We start from the raw sequence: 21,262 nt of genomic DNA, 5'->3' as shown, positions 1-21,262 counted from the left end.
GGAGGTTCAGCCCCACACCTTCCTCTTAAGCCTCCACCCCCCTTCCCTGGACAGAGGGATTTGGCTGGTTTGGGTGGTGGTCAGGGTATTGGAAGAGATATGAGTGTAAATGCAGCAGAGTTAGGAATGTTGGGTGGGGATGGAGTGGTTTCACAAACCACCACTAGCCCTCATAGCAGCAACATAATACAACAATTGATAAGGCTTCTTTATCCAGGAAACACTAAAGAATCTCGACAGCGTTTCAGAAGAGTCCTGCCAAGTTCTTTAGTCGGGATGAATGTGGCTGTTGTGTAATTCCAATCAAGTAATTTGGAGTGTAATTTTTCTAATTTGGCAAATTATGGACCGTGACGTGAGCATCACGGGCTCCTTACGGTCCACCAAGTCATACAGATGGCGGGTACTATTTTATGGTAAACACACCGCAGTAAGATCCAAGGTGGCACAGCAGTGAACGGGCTACTGCTGGAAATACATTCACGAAACTACCACCACCACTAGTTAAAAAAAGGATTCGATGTCACGTTGCTCAAGCATCCCAATGCTGAATAAATTACCTGCAGATTACTCAATTGGCATCACACACAGCAGAAACATCGCCCCCTACTGCGAACACCTGGCAGGATCCTCCTGAAAAAAGAATAAATCATCTGAGGCTTTCCTAGGAAAATAAGTGGAGTAATATAAAAGATAATTATTGAGCCGTGGTTGGTCACGTGATTTGGATCCATGCCCAGTTAATTCACTCGCACGCTCGTGCTGACAAACCGACTGATTCTTGCGGTAAAATCAACAGTGATCTCGCCGAGATTATCAGCAGTCAGTTTAACCCAGTACATCAGCGGCGCAACATGTCACTCGGGAAATATATTCGGTCACATCTTCACATCCACCGATATCATAATTGGGACCGAAATTATGGAAAATGTGGGTATTTAAGATCACAGTCTCGTAACGTGCAAAGTTGTATTACCTATTATTCTCCCACCCGTCACAGCGATATCAGAGAGACTGGAAACGACTGGACTATGATTCTTTTCGTCAGAAGATCTGGTGCATTGGCGTGTCTATATCCTGCATCGGCAGTCGATTCATTTGCAGCTAAAGTTTAAATTGACATCACTGCTGTTCTTGATGAACTCGTGCCGAACAAGCACAAATAGAACGGGAAGAGCGCACAGTAACTATCACCGGAGGCGATCACGGCAAAGCAGACGCAGAGTTGGCTGGAGCACCCTTGGAAGAAACCGCTTTCGAGACTGTCTGACTCACAGTGCCGCCTGCAGATCTACCAACCGACTCATTCTTGAATCTCGCAGATCATGCTATGCTCTGCGCATCAATGAGTCCGCTCACGAGCCCCGTGCTCTCTTGTGCATTGCGAATGGTCTTCTGCACTCCAATCACCCATCAACCCGTCAACCAGGTCTGTGCACAGTACTTACAACTTTCTTCGCCAAGAAGATAATAACGATGAAAATGGCAGTTTCTAACTTGAAAGCAACACATGCTCCCAGTCTGCCATCTGAGTTTGACTCGTCCACTGAAAGAAAACTGCGTAACAAAAAAATCAATCTTTTTTGTTCCTGGGTAGTGTTATTTTCTAATTGCTTATGCCTTAGAAGTACAGAAATTCGTTATTAGTCCCCACAAACGTTGTTTTTGTGACCAGGACAGTAATATTTTGAAATGTACCGATTTTCAATGAGAAAACGTGTGCATTTGTGTAATTCCTTCACGTAAAGTCCTGGTCATAAAAGCAAAGTTTGTGGGGAATAATTGCCATTTTCTATACGTTTGAGGCATAAGCAATTAAAAGATAAAACTTACTACCCAGGAACAAAAATCTTGTTACATAGTTATTCACCCACTCACCCATTATTCATCCACTCACCATGGAGAGGTAGACATAGGACGCATGCAGATTCATGTTGACCTGGCGGTTAATGATCGCCTCCACATCTTGGCTGTAGTTTTGACGAACCTGGGGTGCCATTATTTCTGCTTTCGATTGAGAGAATGGGACTCAAGAACACATTTAACAGGAATTTTCTCGGAGGATATTTTGTAACTGAGAGGAGCAAGACTTCCACAAGACGACAGGGTTCCCTCAAACACTGCTGAAGTAAGATCTGTGACCTGACTGAGGGAGCGCTGCTCAGCTCGCAGTTTATATAGCCGCACGGCAGCAGGCGGTGGATAAAGTTAACTAACCAGGGGCTTAACAATGGACGGGGCTCGCATAACAGTAGGCGGGGCTGTTCATTCCTTTGCTAAGAGTGGGTGGGAACGATTGACAAATTAGCTGCTGATGCCGCTGTTGCACAAGCACAAACAACAACAAATCCTAAACACATTCGTCAATAGCATCATAGCCTTAAAAGAAACATATATAATAGATGTTTCCGGTAAAGGCCCGTCTGCATAGTACACAGTGTGAGTCTATGGGTTTCTGTGTCTCTGCGTGTTTGCAACATCCTCACTCAGCTTAGCTCCATCCCTAATCTGTGATTTGTTGAGCGATGGGGCACTGGGGGATACAAAGGCAGGCATGGGGAGGAGGAATATCGCAACATTCTGGGTGTGTTATGTGTAAGAGGGTATGGTTATGGTTAGCACGGTGTACAGTGAGGGAAAAAAGTATTTGATCCCCTGTTGATTTTGTACGTTTGCCCACTGACAAATAAATGATCAGTCTATAATTTTAATGGTAGGTTCATTTGAACAGTGAGAGACAGAATAACAAAAAAAATCCAGAAAAACGCATGTCAAAAATGTTATAAATTGAATTGCATTTTAATGAGGGAAATAAGTATTTGACCCCCTCTCAAGCAGAAGGATTTCTGGCTCCCAGGTGTCTTTTATACAGGTAATGAGCTGAGATTAGGAGCACACTCTTAAAGGGAGTGCTCCTAATCTCAGCGTGTTACCTGTATAGAAAGACACCTGTTCACAGAAACAATTAATCAAACAGATTCCAAACTCTCCACCATGGCCAAGACCAAAGAGCTCTCCAAGGATGTCAGGGACAAGATTGTAGATCTACACAAGGCTGGAATGGGCTACAAGACCATCGCCAAGCAGCTTGGTGAGAAGGTGACAACAGTTGGTGCGATTATTCGCAAATGGAAGAAACACAAAAGAACTGTCAATCTCCCTCGGCCTGGGGCTCCATGCAAGATCTCACCTCGTGGAGTTGCAATGATCATGAGAACGGTGAAGAATCAGCCCAGAACTACACGGGAGGATCTTGTCAATGATCTCAAGGCAGCCGGGACCATAGTCACCAAGAAAACAGTTGGTAACACACTACGCCGTGAAGGACTGAAATCCTGCAGCGCCCGCAAGGTCTCCCTGCTCAAGAAAATACATATACATGCCCGTCTGAAGTTTGCCAATGAACATCTGAATGATTCAGAGGACAACTGGGTGAAAGTGGTGTGGTCAGATGAGACCAAAATATAGCTCTTTGGCATCAACGCAACTCGCCGTGTTTGGAGGAGGAGGAATGCTGCTTATGACCCCAAGAACACCATCTCCACCGTCAAACATGGAGGTGGAAACATTATGCTTTGGGGGTGTTTTGCTGCTAAGGGGACAGGAAAACTTCACTGCATCAAAGGGACGATGGACGGGGCCATGTACCGTCAAATATTGGGTGAAAATCTCCTTCCCTCAGCCAGGGCATTGAAAATGGGTCGTGGATGGGTATTCCAGAATGACAATGATCCAAAACACACGGCCAAGGCAACAAAGGAGTGCCTCAAGAAGAAGCACATTAAGGTCCTGGAGTGGCCTAGTCTCAGGACCTTAATCCCATAGAAAATCTGTGGAGGGAGCTGAAGGTTCGAGTTGCCAAATATCAGCCTCAAAACCTTAATGACTTGGAGAAGATCTGCAAAGAGGAGTGGGACAAAATCCCTCCTGAGATGTGTGCAAACCTGGTGGCCAACTACAAGAAACGTCTGACCTCTGTGATTGCCAACAAGGGTTTTGCCACCAAGTACTAAGTCATGTTTTGCAGAGGGGTCAAATACGTATTTCCCTCATTAAACTGCAAATCAATTTATAACATTTTTGACATGCGTTTTTCTGGATTTTTTTGTTGTTATTCTGTCTCTCACTGTTCATATAAACCTACCATTAAAATTATAGACTGATCGTTTGTTTGTCAGTGGGCAAACATACAAAATAAGCAGGGGATCAAATACTTTTTCCCCTCACTGTATATCCTGGTGGAAGCGCTCGCCTTGCTCCTCCGAGTATGCTCCCATGTTCTCCTTGAATTTATCAAGATGAGCATCAAGGATATGGACTTTGACAGGCATCCTACAGCCCATTGTGCCGTAGTTTTTCACCAGAGTCTCAACCAGCTCCACATAGTTTTCGACCTTGCAATTGCCCAGGAAGCCACGAACCACTGCGACAAAGCTGTTCCAAGCCGCTTTCTCCTTACTAGTGAGCTTCTTGGGGAATTCATTGCACTCCAGGATCGTCTTTTTCTGTGGTCCGACAAAGACACCGGCTTTGACCTTTGCCTCAGACAGCTTCGGGAAGAAGTCTTGAAGGTACTTGAAGGCTGCCGACTCCTTATCTATACAGCTCTGACAAATTGTTTCATTAGGCCCAATTTGATGTGCAGTGGTGGCATCAGCACCTTCCGGAGGTCCACCAGTGGCTTCCACTTTGCATTGTTCCTCCCCACAGAGAACTCGATCCGTTGTGGCCAGTTTCGCCTGTGGCGGTACGCCTTGGTGTCCCTGCTGTCCCAAAGACAAAGATATCAGGGAAACTTGATAAAACTGCCTTGGAGTCCCATCAGGAATGCCACCATTTTGAAGTCTCCGATGACCTCCCAGCCATACTCATCATACTTCAAGGTGTCCAGCAATATCGTGATGCTGTTGTAATCCTCTTTGAGGTGCACCGAGTGAGCCAGGGGAAGAGACGGGTACTTGTTACCATTATGAAGCACCATGGCTTTGAGGCTCCAGGATGAGCTGGCAATGAAGAGGCGCCACTCATTCTGGTTACAGGCAATTCCAATTACCTCGAACAGACTGGTCACATTGTGGCAGAAGCAGAGCCCATCTTGACGGGTGAAGAAGCTGCAAAAAGGTTGGTGACGCTTCCTCTGATCTGTGACTTGCACACTTTTATCCAACTCTGCAAACCCACCGGCTATCATCAGAGATTTGTTCATGAAGCCATCCAGATAAAAACACAGACACAACTTCAACCGAAAAGATGGATACAAACTGAGCAATCATTGGAAAGACGTTATTAACCAGGTAAAGTCTTAACTGACTGTGATGTTTCCATCCTACCTGCCTATGTCAGCTGTTATTTCCGACTCCTTGTGTCTCTCTCTGTGCTTCTCTCGGATCTCTCCCTCGGTGACTCAAGTGCTGCTGCGGGGTCCCACTTTCTGCCCCGCCCCCTCTCTCACTCCCCCATTCTTCCCTCCCCCCTACCGCCGATACCAATATAACCTCGTGGCACGGCAGCGCTCTCACCTACTTCATCAGTTTTTTTCTTGCTGTAGTTGTCTCACCTGATGACGATTGCTTGTGTTGCAATCGAAACGTCGTGATCTATATTTTTTTCTACCTACGTGACTTTACCTAAAGAACCAAAGAGTATGGATTCCTGCAGTCATGAAAGCTTAAAATCAAGATTTATTCAACAAGTTCCACTACTTGAGCCTAGATGTCACAAGCTCAGCATTGGACTTGGTGAGACCAAGATCTCTGATCAAGTCGTTGAGGTCTTTTGGTTGGGGTAGTATGGGTTTCTCTCCTCAGCTCCACCCCTGAAATTGTCATCTGGATCTACAACGTCTTCCTCGCTCTCTGACTTCCTGCTCTCTTCTAAAGATGGCTGCTCTCTTTTTGGGGAGTGGGTACGGGGAGCTCATGGCAGTGTGGCACCGGGGCGATGGATGGTGATAGCAGGTGCATTCTTGCCAGTCCAACGTTTGGAAGGTTCCACCATGCAGAAATAGCAGTTGCTTGAGTGGTTAGTGGGTTCCTGACAAATTCTTGGGATAGCGAACTTCATGGCTCTCTTTTCCCCTCTGTACCATCCTACAAAAATACACTTATTTCACCCATGACTAATGTGTAAGAGATTCTCGCAACATTGTTCATATATGATATATTTGTTCAATAACACTTAAAATTCTAAAGCATAAATTTTTTTTTACTTTTACAATAAAAAAAATTGTAACAAATTTTCTAACATAAATTTCCGAGCAATAATTGTCCATCTTACATTCCAGAGTTTTTTGGCATTGCTCTAAGGTGAAATAAGGTTCCCAGGGTTTGTCTTGAGTGGTTCCTACCTAAGTTCATGCATAATTATCTTAAATATAAGAACTGTATCCTGCGGCGAGATCTGAAACCTGAGCCTGGACATAAATGCACTAAAATCATAATCAGTAAATGTTAAAGCGAGAATAATTATATTTTCACGATTGGTAATACACCCCTAGACAACGAAGCCAAGCATCACATCACACACAAAGAAATCACAAATAATCACATACACATAATACACCCCTAAACAACGAAGCTAAGCATCACACACACACCCATGTAGTGAGTCCAACTGAGTTGCAGACGTTATCTTTGGAGCAACACTATTTAGTCCGCATTAACATGCACCACAACACGATCTACACTCGGGTCTCGAATGCACATCTAACCACGCTACGGCAGAACTAGACACGGTTCGCTATCCCGGTCCGGACCACAAACGGGGTCCCAGACCGTGTGGCTAGAGGCTTCTTCTCCCCGACGTGGATTTTCGTAACACCAGCACACGAAGAACCCCGAGCTCCTCACGGGGCCCTTGTTATATGCCCTCGGGCTGGGGCTGGCTCCGCCCTCAGCCCCGCCCACCTTCCAGGTCTCTCGAGCTCTTTCTCGAAGGTTCTCGAGAGCTCCTTTGGACCACGTGACCGCCCCACGGCCCCCGTCCACCAGTGGCTGGCCCCCCTCCAGCAGGTCAACCAGCGTATCATGCCCCAAAGTAACCCTGGCTGGCTGACGGTCCCTCTCGCTCCCTCGCCGGGAGCCCGCACCGCACACTGCTCGCGGTGCCTCCGCGCTAACCAGCGCTCACCGAAGCCCCGCTAGGGCTGGTACTTCAGCCTAGATCCTGACAAAACATTAGCAAGCCCCAGCACCAGAGTGACAAGCACAGTCACTACACACACGTTAATCACACACTGTCTGACACACACACGATACGCCCCTAGACAACGAAACCAAGCACCACACTCACACATTCACACATCAATTACAAATACACTCACACACATAATACACCCCCTAGACAACGAAAGAGACAATAATAATACACATAACTACACGCACACCTAGTGATCATAATACAAACCAACACACACATTAATAAAACTCCTCTACACGCACACATAGATCATATACATACATTTTCACGTAATATTTAACATACATTTAATCACACATACGATTGATCACAATACACTCAATGAACATCAATTAACATTAAATACACACACGTTTAATCATTTATTAATCCCATGCATTTTCATAATTTCATAATTTGCATATCATACATTTCCATATTTTCCATGTTTTTTCTTTAAAAAAACACATTTCACAACACAATATATACAACAGTATCAAAGGCCGCTGATACGTGCAACATAACAAGGGTTTAAATGCAGCCCCTGTCCATTGCCATGAGGAGTTCGTCTGCCACTCAAACCAAGGCGGACTCAGTTCCATACTGGGCCCTGAAGCTTGATTGAGTGACATCAAAGAAGCACTTGGCTTCAAGATATGACTCCAAATGGGAGGAGACCACCCTTTGTATAATCTTCAGAAAATGCGAATATTGGATATCGGGCGATAGTTAGCCAGAGAATTCTCCTTCTGAAAGGGAAACATTGACCAATTCAGTCACCATTGGCATTACTGGCTCGAAGGCCTCCTAAATCACAAAGTGGTCCATTTCATCCCCGCAGTAGTCTGGATGAGGTCTGCAGGTAGGACTGGTAAAATAAGACTCAAAGATGAGAGGAGCCCTTGAGTCCAAGCAAGGATCAGGAATAATTGCTAGGCAAATAACCTACCTAATGCAATTGGTCTTCTTAGCAAAGAACCGATGGAAATATTTGCAGCACTCTTCAGAAGGAGCAACCTATATGGACATACAGTCTGGGTGAATAAACTGTTGACCAAACTGAACAGCTCAGCATTGCGGTTCTTTGCTAAGTCAATCATCATGGCGACGTACTTTTTCTTTGCCGCAAAAATAGCCCGTGTCTAAGCCCGTTTACAGTTTCGTCGATTTATTCGATCATCATCGAGCCGAGATCTACACCAGCATTGTTGCATTTTCCTAAATTGTACTTTTAGAGCCCTGGGGTCTATGGAATACCAGGGGGGGAGGTGCTCGTGATAACTTATACATGAAGATGGCGGTGAGCAGCAAGATCGTGGATAGCAGCATGGAGCACTGAATTATACTTATAAACCCTTTAATTGATGGTGCCACTGTCACAGTAAGAGGAAATGTTTGGCTGATAAGGGGTCATGAATTCCAGAAGGGGTCATTTGCCTTTTGGGCCGAACCCAGCCTCCCTGGATTCCCCCAGACTGTCGGATACGGGTGGGGAGACTCTTGGTCTCAGCAATTATCATCCTGTGATCAATCCATAGTGCAGACGAAAATTGTATGGCCCAAACTGAGACCCTCTGGGCGAATACTATGTTGATCATGTGGCCGTAATCATGGGTTGGGCCCTGAATAAACTGAGTAAATCCCATGGAACCCATGGTATCCAAAAGGTCTGTAGCCAAACTGTCAGATGGGTCATACATCCATGTGTAGTGACATAAGAAGGGAAGGGCTGCTGGGGGCTCTGGGACCCTGGGTTGGTCCAGACGCTTAAGCCTCTTGGCACCAGGCGTTGGGTTCTCAGGCGCTTAAGCCTCTTGGCGCCGCCAACGGGGAGGGGGGGCTGTGTGTGCTCTGTGGGATGTCTGGTGGCGCACACGGCCCCACCCCTCGTTGGACCAGGCATAAAAGGAGAGCTCCCTGGACGATCAGGGCCCAGTTGTAACTCAAAACCCAAGGCCCACGACCAGCCATCTGAAGACCCTGGGATGCTGTGAGAGCCAGTGGTGGGACTCTGGAACTCCCGACTCAACCCGACGACGCTGGGACTCTGGAACTCCCGACTCTACGACCTTGTGAGGGCGAGTTCCAGAGCGTAGCCAGAGTAGAGTATCTAGGCTGTGTACCTAGGCTGTAACAGAGTATCAGGAGTGTTGGAGAGTTGGAGTGTTGGAGTACTGTTGGAGTGTTGTATTGTAATAAAGAAGTTACCTCTACAAGTGTCTCCAGAACCCGTTACATTTGGTGTCAGAAGTGGCAATGGAGACAAGAGGTGAGCCACGTACCTTCAGTCCTGACGGCGATGTTGAGGAGCAAGCGGCAACGGGGCAGCCAACTCGGGCCGACAACGACGCCGCACCGCCGGCTGAGCAGTCGTCCACCACACCTGCCGATCCTCCTCCAGCGTCAGGAGCAGCAATGGAGGAAACGCTGCTTCGCCTCACCGAGCTGCTCCATGCCACCGTCTCCATCCTGGACGACAAGCGTCGCTCACAGGTGGAGACAGGAGGGAGAGAGGCGGCGCAGCGGCCGCGCCATTCCGCCGGCTCCAACACAAAGATGGCAGCCGTTCCCCCCGTCACTTCTGCTGGGGGAGCAATGACCGCTGGGAGCGACGTCACTTCCGGGCCCAGCGTGGGCCAACCCGACGACGACGCGTCATCAGCGCTGCGTCCCTCACCGCCGGGTGACAGCTGTTTGCAACCTAGCAACGCCGCGTCATCCGCGCTGCGACCTTCACTGCCGGACGACAGCTGGCTTCAACCTAGCATACCGCGTCATCAGCGCTGCGACCGGACAGTGAGGGCGCCATTCTTACTGTAACCAGCGCCGGGGCCGGCACATGGACCGACATGCTGGTCGCCGCCTTTGCTGCTCTGGCCAAAGGTTGGAGGTCGGGAGACCAGGCCCCTGACATTTCGTACATTTACGCGCTCCGGATTAATGATTTTTTTGTTGACATTTTCTTCGTTGTCGTCCGGGAGTCGTGACTGTTGTTGGGTAAACTGTGTGGAGCTTTGCTCGTGAGTGTTGTCAATGTGTGTGCAAAACTTTGCTTGTGATTGTTAACAATGTATGGTTTGTATTGAGCTTTGTTCATGATTGTTAATGTATAGCTTGTGCTGTCATTGTTAACGATGTATAGACTGTATGGGGCATTTATCTTGAGATGATGACATGCTGCCAAGGATTTGGAATTGTCAGGCTGGCTCTCAAATATCTTGGGATGCAGATCCTGACCAGGATGGGCCAGCGGGTGTTGCGTGTCTAACACGAGAGTTGTGGTCCCGTCATGCTATGGCTGACGGCTTGACCTGACAGCCCGGAGATAGAGACACTCCGTGGCATGTCTAGCCTAGTGGGCTGTGTGCTCACATGGCTCAGAGAGTGTGGTCCCGTCATGCTATGGCTGACGGCTTGACCTGACAGCCCGGAGATAGAGACACTCCGTGGCATGTCTAGCCTAGTGGGCTGTGTGCTCACATGGCTCAGAGAGTGTGGTCCCGTCATGCTATGGCTGACGGCTTGACCTGACAGCCCGGAGATTGAAACACTCCGAGGCGCGTTGAAAGTGGGCTGGAGATCCGTGGTGTTCAGGTGTAGTTGTCCCGTTACGTTGGGACTGTATCCCTCAGTTGTTAGGGTGCATGTTGTGTAGGGAGTGAACGATGGGTCGTCTCAGCTCGGTCGGTACAGCTATATGTTGCGATGCGAGTCTTGGAGAGAAATTGGGTCGTCTCAGCTCGGTCGGTACAGCTATATGCTGCGATGCGAGTCTTGGAGAGAGATTGGGTCGTCTCAGCTCGGTCGGTACAGCTATATGCTGCGATGCGAGTCTTGGAGAGAGACTGGGTCGTCTCAGCTCGGTCGGTACAGCTATATGCTGCGATGCGAGTCTTGGAGAGAGACTGGGTTGAAGCCCCCCGATATGGCCGACGTGCGCGGTTTTAGGATGGAGATGCCATGTTGGAAAGGCGGGGGGTGCTAACGGTTGACATGTAATGTCGGTGGTGGTCCTCATTGAGGGCTGCTGGGACGCAAGCACGGGATGCCTTTTGGAGATGCGGTTCGCGCGTGCGGCCACCATTTCTGGACAGGAGCAGGCAGATTTATTTTGTTTGTGTCATGTAAATTTTATATATATTTTAAAATGTAGACACTGGAGCAGCCCTGAAGTGCGACTTCTTTGCCCAGTACATAGGTCGGCCCTGAAGTACGACTTCTCGACCCGGGACGTAGACAGACGTCCAGATTAGTGTGTGTAGAGGGATGCTCGACATGTTGGTCTTCGCCTTCTCTCCACCTGACGGATGGGAGGCTGGCAGGGTGTGTGGAACCCTGCCATCCATGCGGTGGTTGTGCATCCAACGCGCGGAATCTGTATATTTGTTGTTGTTAATTCCCCGTTTTCTATGCGGATCCCGAGGAGGGCTAGGTGTGCCGCGGGTCGTTTGTTCATGTGTCATTGCTTCACCTTTTTGTTGATTGATGCTTGTATATAGTGTAGAGTTGTACAGGTTGGTTATGGTATTTATGGTTGCTTTCTTGTTCTCTTTTCTTTTCCTGTTGAGGCTCGCGTATTTTTTTTCTCTCTCTCCCTTTCGTTAATTTAAACTTCTAATTATTGACAGCCGGGACGGCTGGAGGCTACATAGAGGGGGGTAATGTAGTGACATAAGAAGGGAGGGGCTGCTGGGGGTTCTGGGACCCTGGGTGGGCCAGACGCTTAAGCCTCTTGGCACCAGGCGTTGGGTTCTCAGGCGGGTCCAGACGCTTAAGCCTCTTGGCACCAGGCGTTGGGTTCTCAGGCGCTTAAGCCTCATGGCGCCGCCAACGGGGGAGGGGCTGTGTGTGCTCTGTGGGATGTCTGGTGGCGCACACGGCCCCACCCCTCGTTGGACCAGGCATAAAAGGAGAGCTCCCTGGACGATCAGGGCCCAGCTGTAACTCAAGACCCAAGACCCACGACCAGCCATCTGAAGACCATGGGATGCTGTGAGAGCCAGTGGTGGGACTCTGGAACTCCCGACTCAACCCGACGACGCTGGGACTCTGGAACTCCCGACTCTACGACCTTGTGAGGGCGAGTTCCAGAGCGTAGCCAGAGTAGAGTATCTAGGCTGTGTACCTAGGCTGTAACAGAGTATCAGGAGTGTTGGAGAGTTGGAGTGTTGGAGTACTGTTGGAGTGTTGTATTGTAATAAAGAAGTTACCTCTACAAGTGTCTCCGGAACCCGTTACACATGTGTTGAAATCTCCCATCACAGTTCTGCTAGGGAATTCCAGTAACAAGGGGGAGATTACCTCAGACAGCTGAGACGTAAAATCGCCTTTGCTTCCAGGTGGTCTATAAACAAGGGTGAAATACAGGCCCTGATTCTCATTCAGAGCACAACGCACAAACGTGAATTCAAATGCCCATTATGCCACTGTTTCCCATGATCAATCATATACTACCACCAGTAGGAAGCCCACAGCTTCAGCTGCCAACTGAAAACACCACATCTCTGAGCGTGAGATATTCACCATTCTGGACAGACTCCACCACACAGCCACTGGCCCTGACAACCTACTAGCCTGGTTTATCCGTGTTGGTGTCTCGATATGTTGCCGGCCCACTGCCCAGCTATTTCATTTTTTTCTCTCCTCCTCAACTGTTCCTGAGCAGTGGAAGCGAACCTCAATAAATCCTAAACCTAAGATGTCCACCCCTGTCAGCCGTTCGACTTCAAACCAATATCCATCACTTCTGTTATATCCAGGATGCTTGAAAGGATTGTTGTAAGGGCATTCATCTATCCCATTCTGCATAAACCCACCACCATCCTTGACTTTCTGGGATCAATTTTCCTTCCGCCCTTTAGGCTCCACCACTGCTGCTCCACATCAATATACTCTAGACCGTTGCTGTCATGCTCACCACAAGTGAGTACGTTCGAGTCATCTGCCTGGACTTCAACAAAACCTTTGACACTGTCCATCATGCTTGTTAACTTGAGAAACTCTCAATCGTTAACGTTTCGGACAACATCTATAACGGAGCAGTTTCATTTCTCAATAACCATTCTCATTGCACCAAGTTTGTGAATGAAACTTCTGAGTATGCTGCGATCAATGCCAGTGTAATCCAGGGGTCAGCGCTTGGCCCTGCAGGCAGGCTTTATCGTCACGGCCACTGACCTACAACCGAGAACCACTGGTGATGTACTCGTTAAATTCCCACGTGACAATCTATTTGATTATTCCAGGATCCAATTTTTGCACCACCTTCCGAAGAAATCGACCACATTCAGAAGTGGGCCACATGTAATGACATCACACCCAATCAAGTCCACATAATTGATCTTCAGGCCAAAGGGTAGACAAGGCACCTCTGCAGCATCAAACACACCCCTGATCCACCTCTCCTTCAATTGATCAAGAGGCGGTGATGAAAAATTTGGATGTGATCATCACCAGTAACTTTTCAATGCCCCCCCCCCCCCCCCCCATTTTGCCTCTGTACTTGCGTCCTGTGCTCGTACTTTTTATGCCTAACACATATTCCGAGCGCATGGAATGCCGCAAAGCTGCATTTATACTGTTTACGCCTCAACCATTATTGCTAAGATGAGCTACGGCTCTCCAGCATAGTGGCGATTTACGAACGCAGCTGAGCGTGATCGGCTTGAGTCAGTTCTGCGCCACAGCAAAAGAGCGGGGTTCTGTGCACCTAGTCGCTGATTGGTCCCTCATCACGCGTTATTCTATCTAACCATCACCGTGTTCTACACCCATTTCTCCTCCCAAAAATCAAAAGAACGTATTATCACTTGCGCTTGCAGCCCCAAGACCATGCATGACAACACAATACGTCTCTACTAGGAGACCAGCTCTTCATAGTTCATATGCTTTATTTTTCATTGTTAGTAATCTCGATTTCTTGATTGTGGCTACCCCCATTGATGTTTGCACTTTATTGTTTAGATCAGCACTATCTGACCCCCCCCCCCCGCCCTTCTGTTTCCCTCCTTTGGCGACATGTTGCAGCCCTTTCCTGAAATTATGTACACAGCCATGGAGTGGCAGCTGCTCTGACTCACTTGAACGTGAATGTGTGAATAAACGACTTCTATACTATATATCGGACCCGTGTCACGTGGAATGGAAAATCACCGATTAACAACCCGGAACGTGACAATAAGAAATCGCTGCGTGGGAACTCGCATAGCATAGATGGCAAGCTTGTGTGGAAATATCATGTGTCTTCATAGAGATAAGAAAACATTAACACACGTAACCACAATGACCATCACGTCAATCTGGCATCTTCAACCCATTGCAATGTTTGCATAACAGCAGTAACAACAACAACCATAGTCCCGCACTATTATCACGGTTGGCTACGTACGGTGTGAAAGAAGTTCAATACACATACATACAGCAACGACGTGTATTTGATTATGATGCTTCTGTTTCGTTGGCAGTGATGCACAAGCATAAATATCAACACTCAACATATTCATTAATAACTGTGTGTGACCTTAAAATAAACTATTTCCCAAATGTCACCTGTTATATATAGTGTCCTTGTGTAATGCGGTTGTAAACGGCCCTTCTGAGGTGCCGTCAGGGGGGGAGGAGTTAGGTCACGTGGGGGGAGAGGGGTTGAGTATAGAAGGAGGGGAACCGGAAGAGCAGAGAGAGTGACGGGGAACCAGGAACAGAGGAAGGCCACGAAGGGCGAAGCGGGGTGTGGCGAGATCGCCACGAACACGGGGGGAGCGAGGATCGGCACCGTTGGCCAGCGGTGACCGACCCGAAGCAGCGAGGAGGCTGCAGTCAGCAGCGGGGCTGCACAGAGAGAGTGGGCAGCGGGTCTGCATACAGTGACAGCCAGAGGGTCTGCACATAGGGGTAGCAGCAAGTCTGCAGGGAGGAGGTTACAGTAGATGAAGCAGAGAGTCAGAGGGGTGAGGAAGCTATAATAGCAGTGAATAGCCGGGGGCTACAAATACAGGAGTTATAACAGAGTGCCGTGTGGGTAAAGACGTGAACCTGAATAAAGACACGAAGACAGAAAGAAGTGTTCGAGTCCTTTTATTACACTGGAGTCAGAAGTGAAACGGCATGGCGAAACAACTGAGGAAGAAGAATATCCCATCTCCGGCGTCGGCTTCATCATCGGACGACGACGATCTTCCTCCTGAGGTCGGCTTCACTTCGGCGGAGGGAGAGATCCGTGAGGGCCCGGGTGTGGAGGAGGTTGCCGCTGCGCCCGACCCATCTGCGTTGAAGGACGAAGATTTAAGATGGACCCGGATGGCGGAGCAACTGGCGACCCTAAAAACCGTCATCACGGAGTTGTGTGACCTTGTCACGCCAAGGGCGGCGTTGGAAGGTGATGGTGGTGATCGGCAGGAGCCCGGGTCGTCTTCGATGGCGCCGCCATCGACCACGCGGCGTGAAGACGCCATCTTGGGCGTGGCGCACCACGGAAGGCGGGAAGCCGCCATCTTGGGGCCGCCACGAAGATCGTCCGCCATCTTGGCGACACCGCGTTGCGACGCCTTGCTGAACTTGCCGCCGGAAGAGTCGGTGACGGACGGAAGCAGGCCAAGGAGCCGCAGTCGTCACCTTACAACTGTTAAGGAGTTCTCCATCGGGGGCGATTGGAGTGCGTTCGCTTGTCGATTTTTGGCGGCGGTACGAACGGCAAGGTGGACGGACGCCGAGGCGCTGGAGGTGCTTCCGACTCTCCTTGACGATGAGTCTGTTCGTTTTTTTCGCTCTATAAAAGCTGCGAAGAAGAAAACATTGCGTGGAGTGTTCGACGAAATGGCGGACGCGTACGAGCCACCGGATGACGCCCATCGCCGCTTCGTGCAGCGGCAACGCGCACCGGAGGAGTCGCCTGTAGCGTACAGGGGCGCCGTGCTGGAACTCGCGATGGCCGCTTACCCGGAGACGGAGCCTGACCTGCTGGAACCTCTCATCTTGGGGAAGATGTTGGAGTTATCCCGGGATCTGGGCATTCCTATGCCGGCTTGCGGTCACGAGAAACTCACGTCCCGGACCGCGGCTAAGTGTTTGGACGCCCAGTTCAATCTCCGCCGCTGGAAACAAGTCACGGCGTGGACGGGCGGTCCTGTCGTCGATGGGGGGGCCGTAGGGTGGGACCCTACAAAGGCCGTGTACGTGCCGGATGCGACCGGCCCAAAGGAGCTGTCGGCCGCCTCCACTCCGTGGCCGGCTCGAAGCGAGCCGGGGCCGCGGGCTCCGCCGCCGGCGCGGCCACGTCGGGACGGGGTGCCTGCTGCGCGCCGACCCGACGTCGACTGTTTCCGCTGCGGCCGTCGGGGCCACTATGCCAGGGACTGCTGGGCCCGGGTTCCGGGGCCGCCCCAGCAGGAGGCCTCGATCGCGGACGTCCCAAAGAAAGACCCTCCGGCACAGGCAAGTCGGTGCGCACCAGACACCCGGCAAGGCCTGACACCTCACTCATCGCCGTTGTTGTGCGACGCGGATGTTCTAAAATATGGGAGGCCAGTATCTGCGCCTTGTCGCTCGATAACGCAGTGGCGTAAGTTGGCTCGGCGGGTTGTCGCGGCCGCTACAGGTTCGTCCACTGTACCGGGGTCGATCCAAGGGGTGGACGTGCGTATTTTGGTGGATTCCGGGGCGTCCGCGACCATTATTTCGGATGTCATATTCCATCTTTTGAACATCCCACCGGGGGCCGTGAGGCCGGCTTACGCTTCCTGCATCGCTGCGAACGGGGGTAGTATGGGCATCGTGGGACAGGTGGACGCTAATATTTCTATCGGGGGGGTCTCGGCCTCGGGCGTTGTGTTAATTTCGAGGTCCCTGGCGGTTCCTTGCTTGTTGGGCACGGATTTTTTGGCTAAGATGCCCATTTTAATTAGAATCAATGAAAATTGCATTGAACTGCCAGGGGGCCGCAAATTGGCGTTTTTACAGTCCACCTGGGGGCGACCGGCTCCGGTTGCCCAGGTGCAGGCGTTATCGGAAGTTTCAGTTGATATTCCACCTGGCTCGCAGATGCTCATTCCCCTACGATACCGGAAGCCGGTTCCGGGTCGGCAGAGTGCTTGTGGAATTTTGCTGTCGCCGTCCGCCGCTGTTACGGGCGGATTGGCACTGGTGGGGGCGCAAACCATTGTCCGTCCGGATCAGCGCCCGTTTTTGCAGGTGTTAAATGCGACTTCTGAAAGCGTGTGTGTGCCGGCTGGTACCGTTGTGGCACACGCCACTACGGCGTTTACGGCTCAGAGTGACATTCCGGACGGGGGGCTGGTGGGTGGTGTTTCACACGACGGAGGGGTGGACGATCGTTGGATCGCCGAATTATGTGCGGAAAATTCGGCCCTTTCCGCTGAGCAGCGTTGTGCGATTCATAAATTATTAGCGAGCTATTCCGATGTGTTTAGCTCGGACGATTTGGACTTGGGACGCACCTCGCTGCTCTCTCATCACATCGAAACGGGGGACGCGGCCCCTATCCGCTTGAACTCGCGTCGGATGAGTCCGGCTGAGCGTGAGCACGTTCGAGGGGCAGTGGAAGACATGTTGAAAGCGGATATTATATCTCCGTCTAATAGCCCGTGGGGTGCGCCTGTCGTGTTGGTTAAAAAGAAAGATGGTAAATTACGATTTTGTGTGGATTTTCGGAAGTTAAATAAAGTGTCGGTGGCAGATGCGTATCCCCTGCCGCGTATGGACGATTCTCTCGACGCCTTGTCAGGGGCTAAGTTTTTTTCAACGCTAGATCTCTCTTCGGGCTTCTGGCAGCTTCCCCTTGACGAGCCCTCGCGGGAAAAGACAGCGTTCCGTACGCCGCAGGGGTTGTTCCAATTTAACTGTCTGCCGATGGGGTTGAATGCAGCCCCTGCCACCTTTCAGAGATTGATGGAGTTGGTATTGACGGGGTTGCAGTGGGAGACATGTCTCATTTATTTAGATGATAATATTGTCTTCAGCCGCACATTTGATGAGCATTTATTGCGGTTGGAGGCCGTTTTTGCCAGAATGCGTTCTGCTAATTTGAAATTCAAGCCTAAGAAATGTCATCTACTGCAACGTTCCGTTCGATACTTGGGACATATTGTTAGTGCGGACGGGGTGGCCACGGATCCAGAGAAAACTGCGTGTGTCCGGGATTGGGCAACCCCCGCCACGGTGGGTGATGTGCGTCGGTTTTTGGGGTTCGCCTCATATTACCGGAGGTTTGTTCCGAATTTCGCTACTATCGCCAGGCCTTTGCATCTCCTTACTGGGAAGAGGCACAAATTTGTGTGGGGACCGCCGGAGGAGGCGGCGTTTCGGAGCCTGCGCGACCTACTGGCTACTGCGCCGACGTTGGATTATCCGGATTTTGAACATCCCTTCATTCTGGATACTGATGCGAGTGACACCGGGATTGGGGCGGTGTTGTCCCAGTCAAAAGGTGGTGTTGAGCGTGTGGTGGCGTACGGGAGTCGGGTTTTGTCTCCCGCGGAAACTCGTTACTGCGTCACTCGCAGGGAACTTTTGGCTATTGTGTATTTTCTCCGCCAATTTCGACCGTATCTGTACGGTCGGTCGTTTATTGTCCGAACGGACCATGCGGCCTTGCAGTACGCTCTTAAGATGGACCAGCCATCCGGACAATTGGCGAGATGGCTGGACACGTTGCAAGAATTCTCCTTCCAAATTCACCATCGGAAGGGTGTGCGTCACGCTAACGCGGACGCACTGTCCAGGTTGCCGCAACAATCCCCTTGTGCGTGTGCGTCGGGGACGCATAGGTGTGGACCGGCTCAGCCCCCCCCTCAACCTGTCGCGCGGGCAGTGGATGTTCTCGAACCTCCGCTTACACCGGGACCGGTTGAAGGGGGACCGGCTGACGGGATTTTGCGTCTTCCAAGGTCTGTGTGGATTCGGGAGCAAATGTTGGACGATTCTTTGGTGTCGTTACGGAAACGAACGGAGAAGGCGGGTAAGGAAGTCGGTGCGGGTGGTAATTCGGAAACTGCTCTCCGAGATGGGTTACTGATGTGGAGGGAAGGGATACAGGAACACTGGCGTCTCGTTGTGCCTGCGTCATTGCGCTATGAGTTGATTCGATCTTTGCACTGTGACACACTTTTACACCTGGGGGTGCAGAAAACCCTATTGACGCTGCAACGAGACTATTATTGGCACGGCATGACGACGGATGTCGTCGGTCACGTTCGCGCGTGTCCCGATTGTGCCCGCCGTAAGCCGCCTAAACATCCATATGTTCCGCCGATACAATCGATTAAAGTATCTCGGGTTAATGAGTTGGTGGCGTTAGATATTTTGGGACCCTTTCCGCCATCAGCTAAAGGGAATAAGTATTTACTGGTGGGGGTGGAGTACCTCTCTCGCTGGCCGATGGCCTGGCCCTTGCCTGACCAGTCAGCGGCGTCTATCACGGACGCCTTTCTATTTGGGTATGTAATGGACAAAGGGGCTCCGGAGAGGCTCCTTACGGATCAGGGACGTAACTTTTCGTCTAAATTGTTGGGGGAGGTGTGTGCGGCTCTTGGAACTAAAAAGATACGGACGTCCCCCTACCACCCGCAAACGGATGGTATGGTGGAACGGTTGAATCGGACTCTGTCCGCCATGCTGTGCCATACAGTCGGGGAAAACCAATCTGATTGGGATTTGCATATCCCTGGGGTGCTTTCGGCGTATCGCATGACGCCGCACGCGGCTACTGGATACTCGCCGTTTTTCCTTATGTACGGCCGTGAGAACGTGCCGCCGATTCATGACCAGTTGGGAACCGGTGCGAGGGGGCCTGTTAAGCCTCTTCCTGAGTATATTAAGGACAACGTTCGGCGTGTCGCTGAGGCGAGGGAAAATGCCCGCATGGCTACTGCCAAGGCTCAGGCCAGGAATGAGCGGTGTGCCCGACGTTCAAAGGGGGAGTGTCCCTGGAAAAAGGGGGACCTGGCCTGGCTTCATTGCCCACAGGTGCGGCCAGGTACATCTCCTAAATTACATCGACCTTGGCAGGGTCCGGTCCGCCTCATTGAGGTTCCCAACCCACAGTCGGCGCGTGTTCAGGTTGGTGCACGGCGTTGGTTCGTGCACACGTCCCGGTTGAAGCCATACATTGCCCTACGGCCGGATGCGTCATCTCCCCAAGTTGCCTTGCCGGGGTCTGTTGCTGCCGACTCGCCCTTGCCTGTGTCTGCTGACCTTGCGAGAGCGCCTGTCGTACCCTTCACAGACAAGCCGGCCGTGACAGCGCAGGGAGGAGGACCTTCCGCTTGTGGGACGCCGACCGGAGCCGCAGAACCCACGGGACCTGCAGCTCTTCCTATCCCTCCGCGGACGCGAGTACGGGATGTTTCTGGACGCGAGCGGGACAGTGGCGGGCCTCCAATGGCGACGGAAGAACTTGCGCCCGTCGCCCCTAAAACCCTTCCACGTTCCCGCTCGGCGGGTGGGCCGCCGACCGTCCGGGACGGCCCGGCTACCCGTACTCGCTCGAAATCCCTCACGTTTCGTTAGATTGTGTTGTGTTGTGTTATTGTTATAATGTTCTTCAATGCTTCGTGTCTTTTTGCGTGTTGGCCCTTTACACCCGCATTGCTTTTCAGGTTGCAATTCAGCCGAGGTCGGCTGGATTTTCTTTAGGGGGGAGGGTGATGTAATGCGGTTGTAAACGGCCCTTCTGAGGTGCCGTCAGGGGGGGAGGAGTTAGGTCACGTGGGGGGAGAGGGGTTGAGTATAGAAGGAGGGGAACCGGAAGAGCAGAGAGAGTGACGGGGAACCAGGAACAGAGGAAGGCCACGAAGGGCGAAGCGGGGTGTGGCGAGATCGCCACGAACACGGGGGGAGCGAGGATCGGCACCGTTGGCCAGCGGTGACCGACCCGAAGCAGCGAGGAGGCTGCAGTCAGCAGCGGGGCTGCACAGAGAGAGTGGGCAGCGGGTCTGCATACAGTGACAGCCAGAGGGTCTGCACATAGGGGTAGCAGCAAGTCTGCAGGGAGGAGGTTACAGTAGATGAAGCAGAGAGTCAGAGGGGTGAGGAAGCTATAATAGCAGTGAATAGCCGGGGGCTACAAATA

The 21,262-nt window shown here is 51.0% G+C and overlaps 1 protein-coding gene across 3 annotated transcripts in view; it reads right to left on the bottom strand.

Moving 5' to 3' along the window:
- LOC133357600 (ferritin, higher subunit-like) overlaps positions 1 to 21,262 on the bottom strand; it is a 50,736-nt gene that overhangs the window by 12,204 nt on the left and 17,270 nt on the right. Inside the window, exon 2 of one of the 3 annotated variants that reach the window (XM_061575619.1) lies at positions 1,898 to 2,004. The exons of 1 other annotated variant lie outside the window; for it this stretch is intronic. In XM_061575619.1, coding sequence (XP_061431603.1) covers positions 1,898 to 1,999 — 102 coding nt within the window. In that variant the 5' untranslated portion in view covers positions 2,000 to 2,004. Of the gene's footprint in view, positions 1 to 1,897; positions 2,175 to 21,262 lie in introns of those variants that run through there. One more of the 3 variants, XM_061575618.1, reaches the window with a different exon arrangement.

This window comes from Lethenteron reissneri, chromosome 58 (assembly GCF_015708825.2).
Source record: "Lethenteron reissneri isolate LAM-NWPU_2019-01 chromosome 58, ASM1570882v1, whole genome shotgun sequence".
Classification (NCBI taxonomy): domain Eukaryota; kingdom Metazoa; phylum Chordata; class Hyperoartia; order Petromyzontiformes; family Petromyzontidae; genus Lethenteron; species Lethenteron reissneri.
This window is presented reverse-complemented; position numbering and strand designations above follow the sequence as displayed.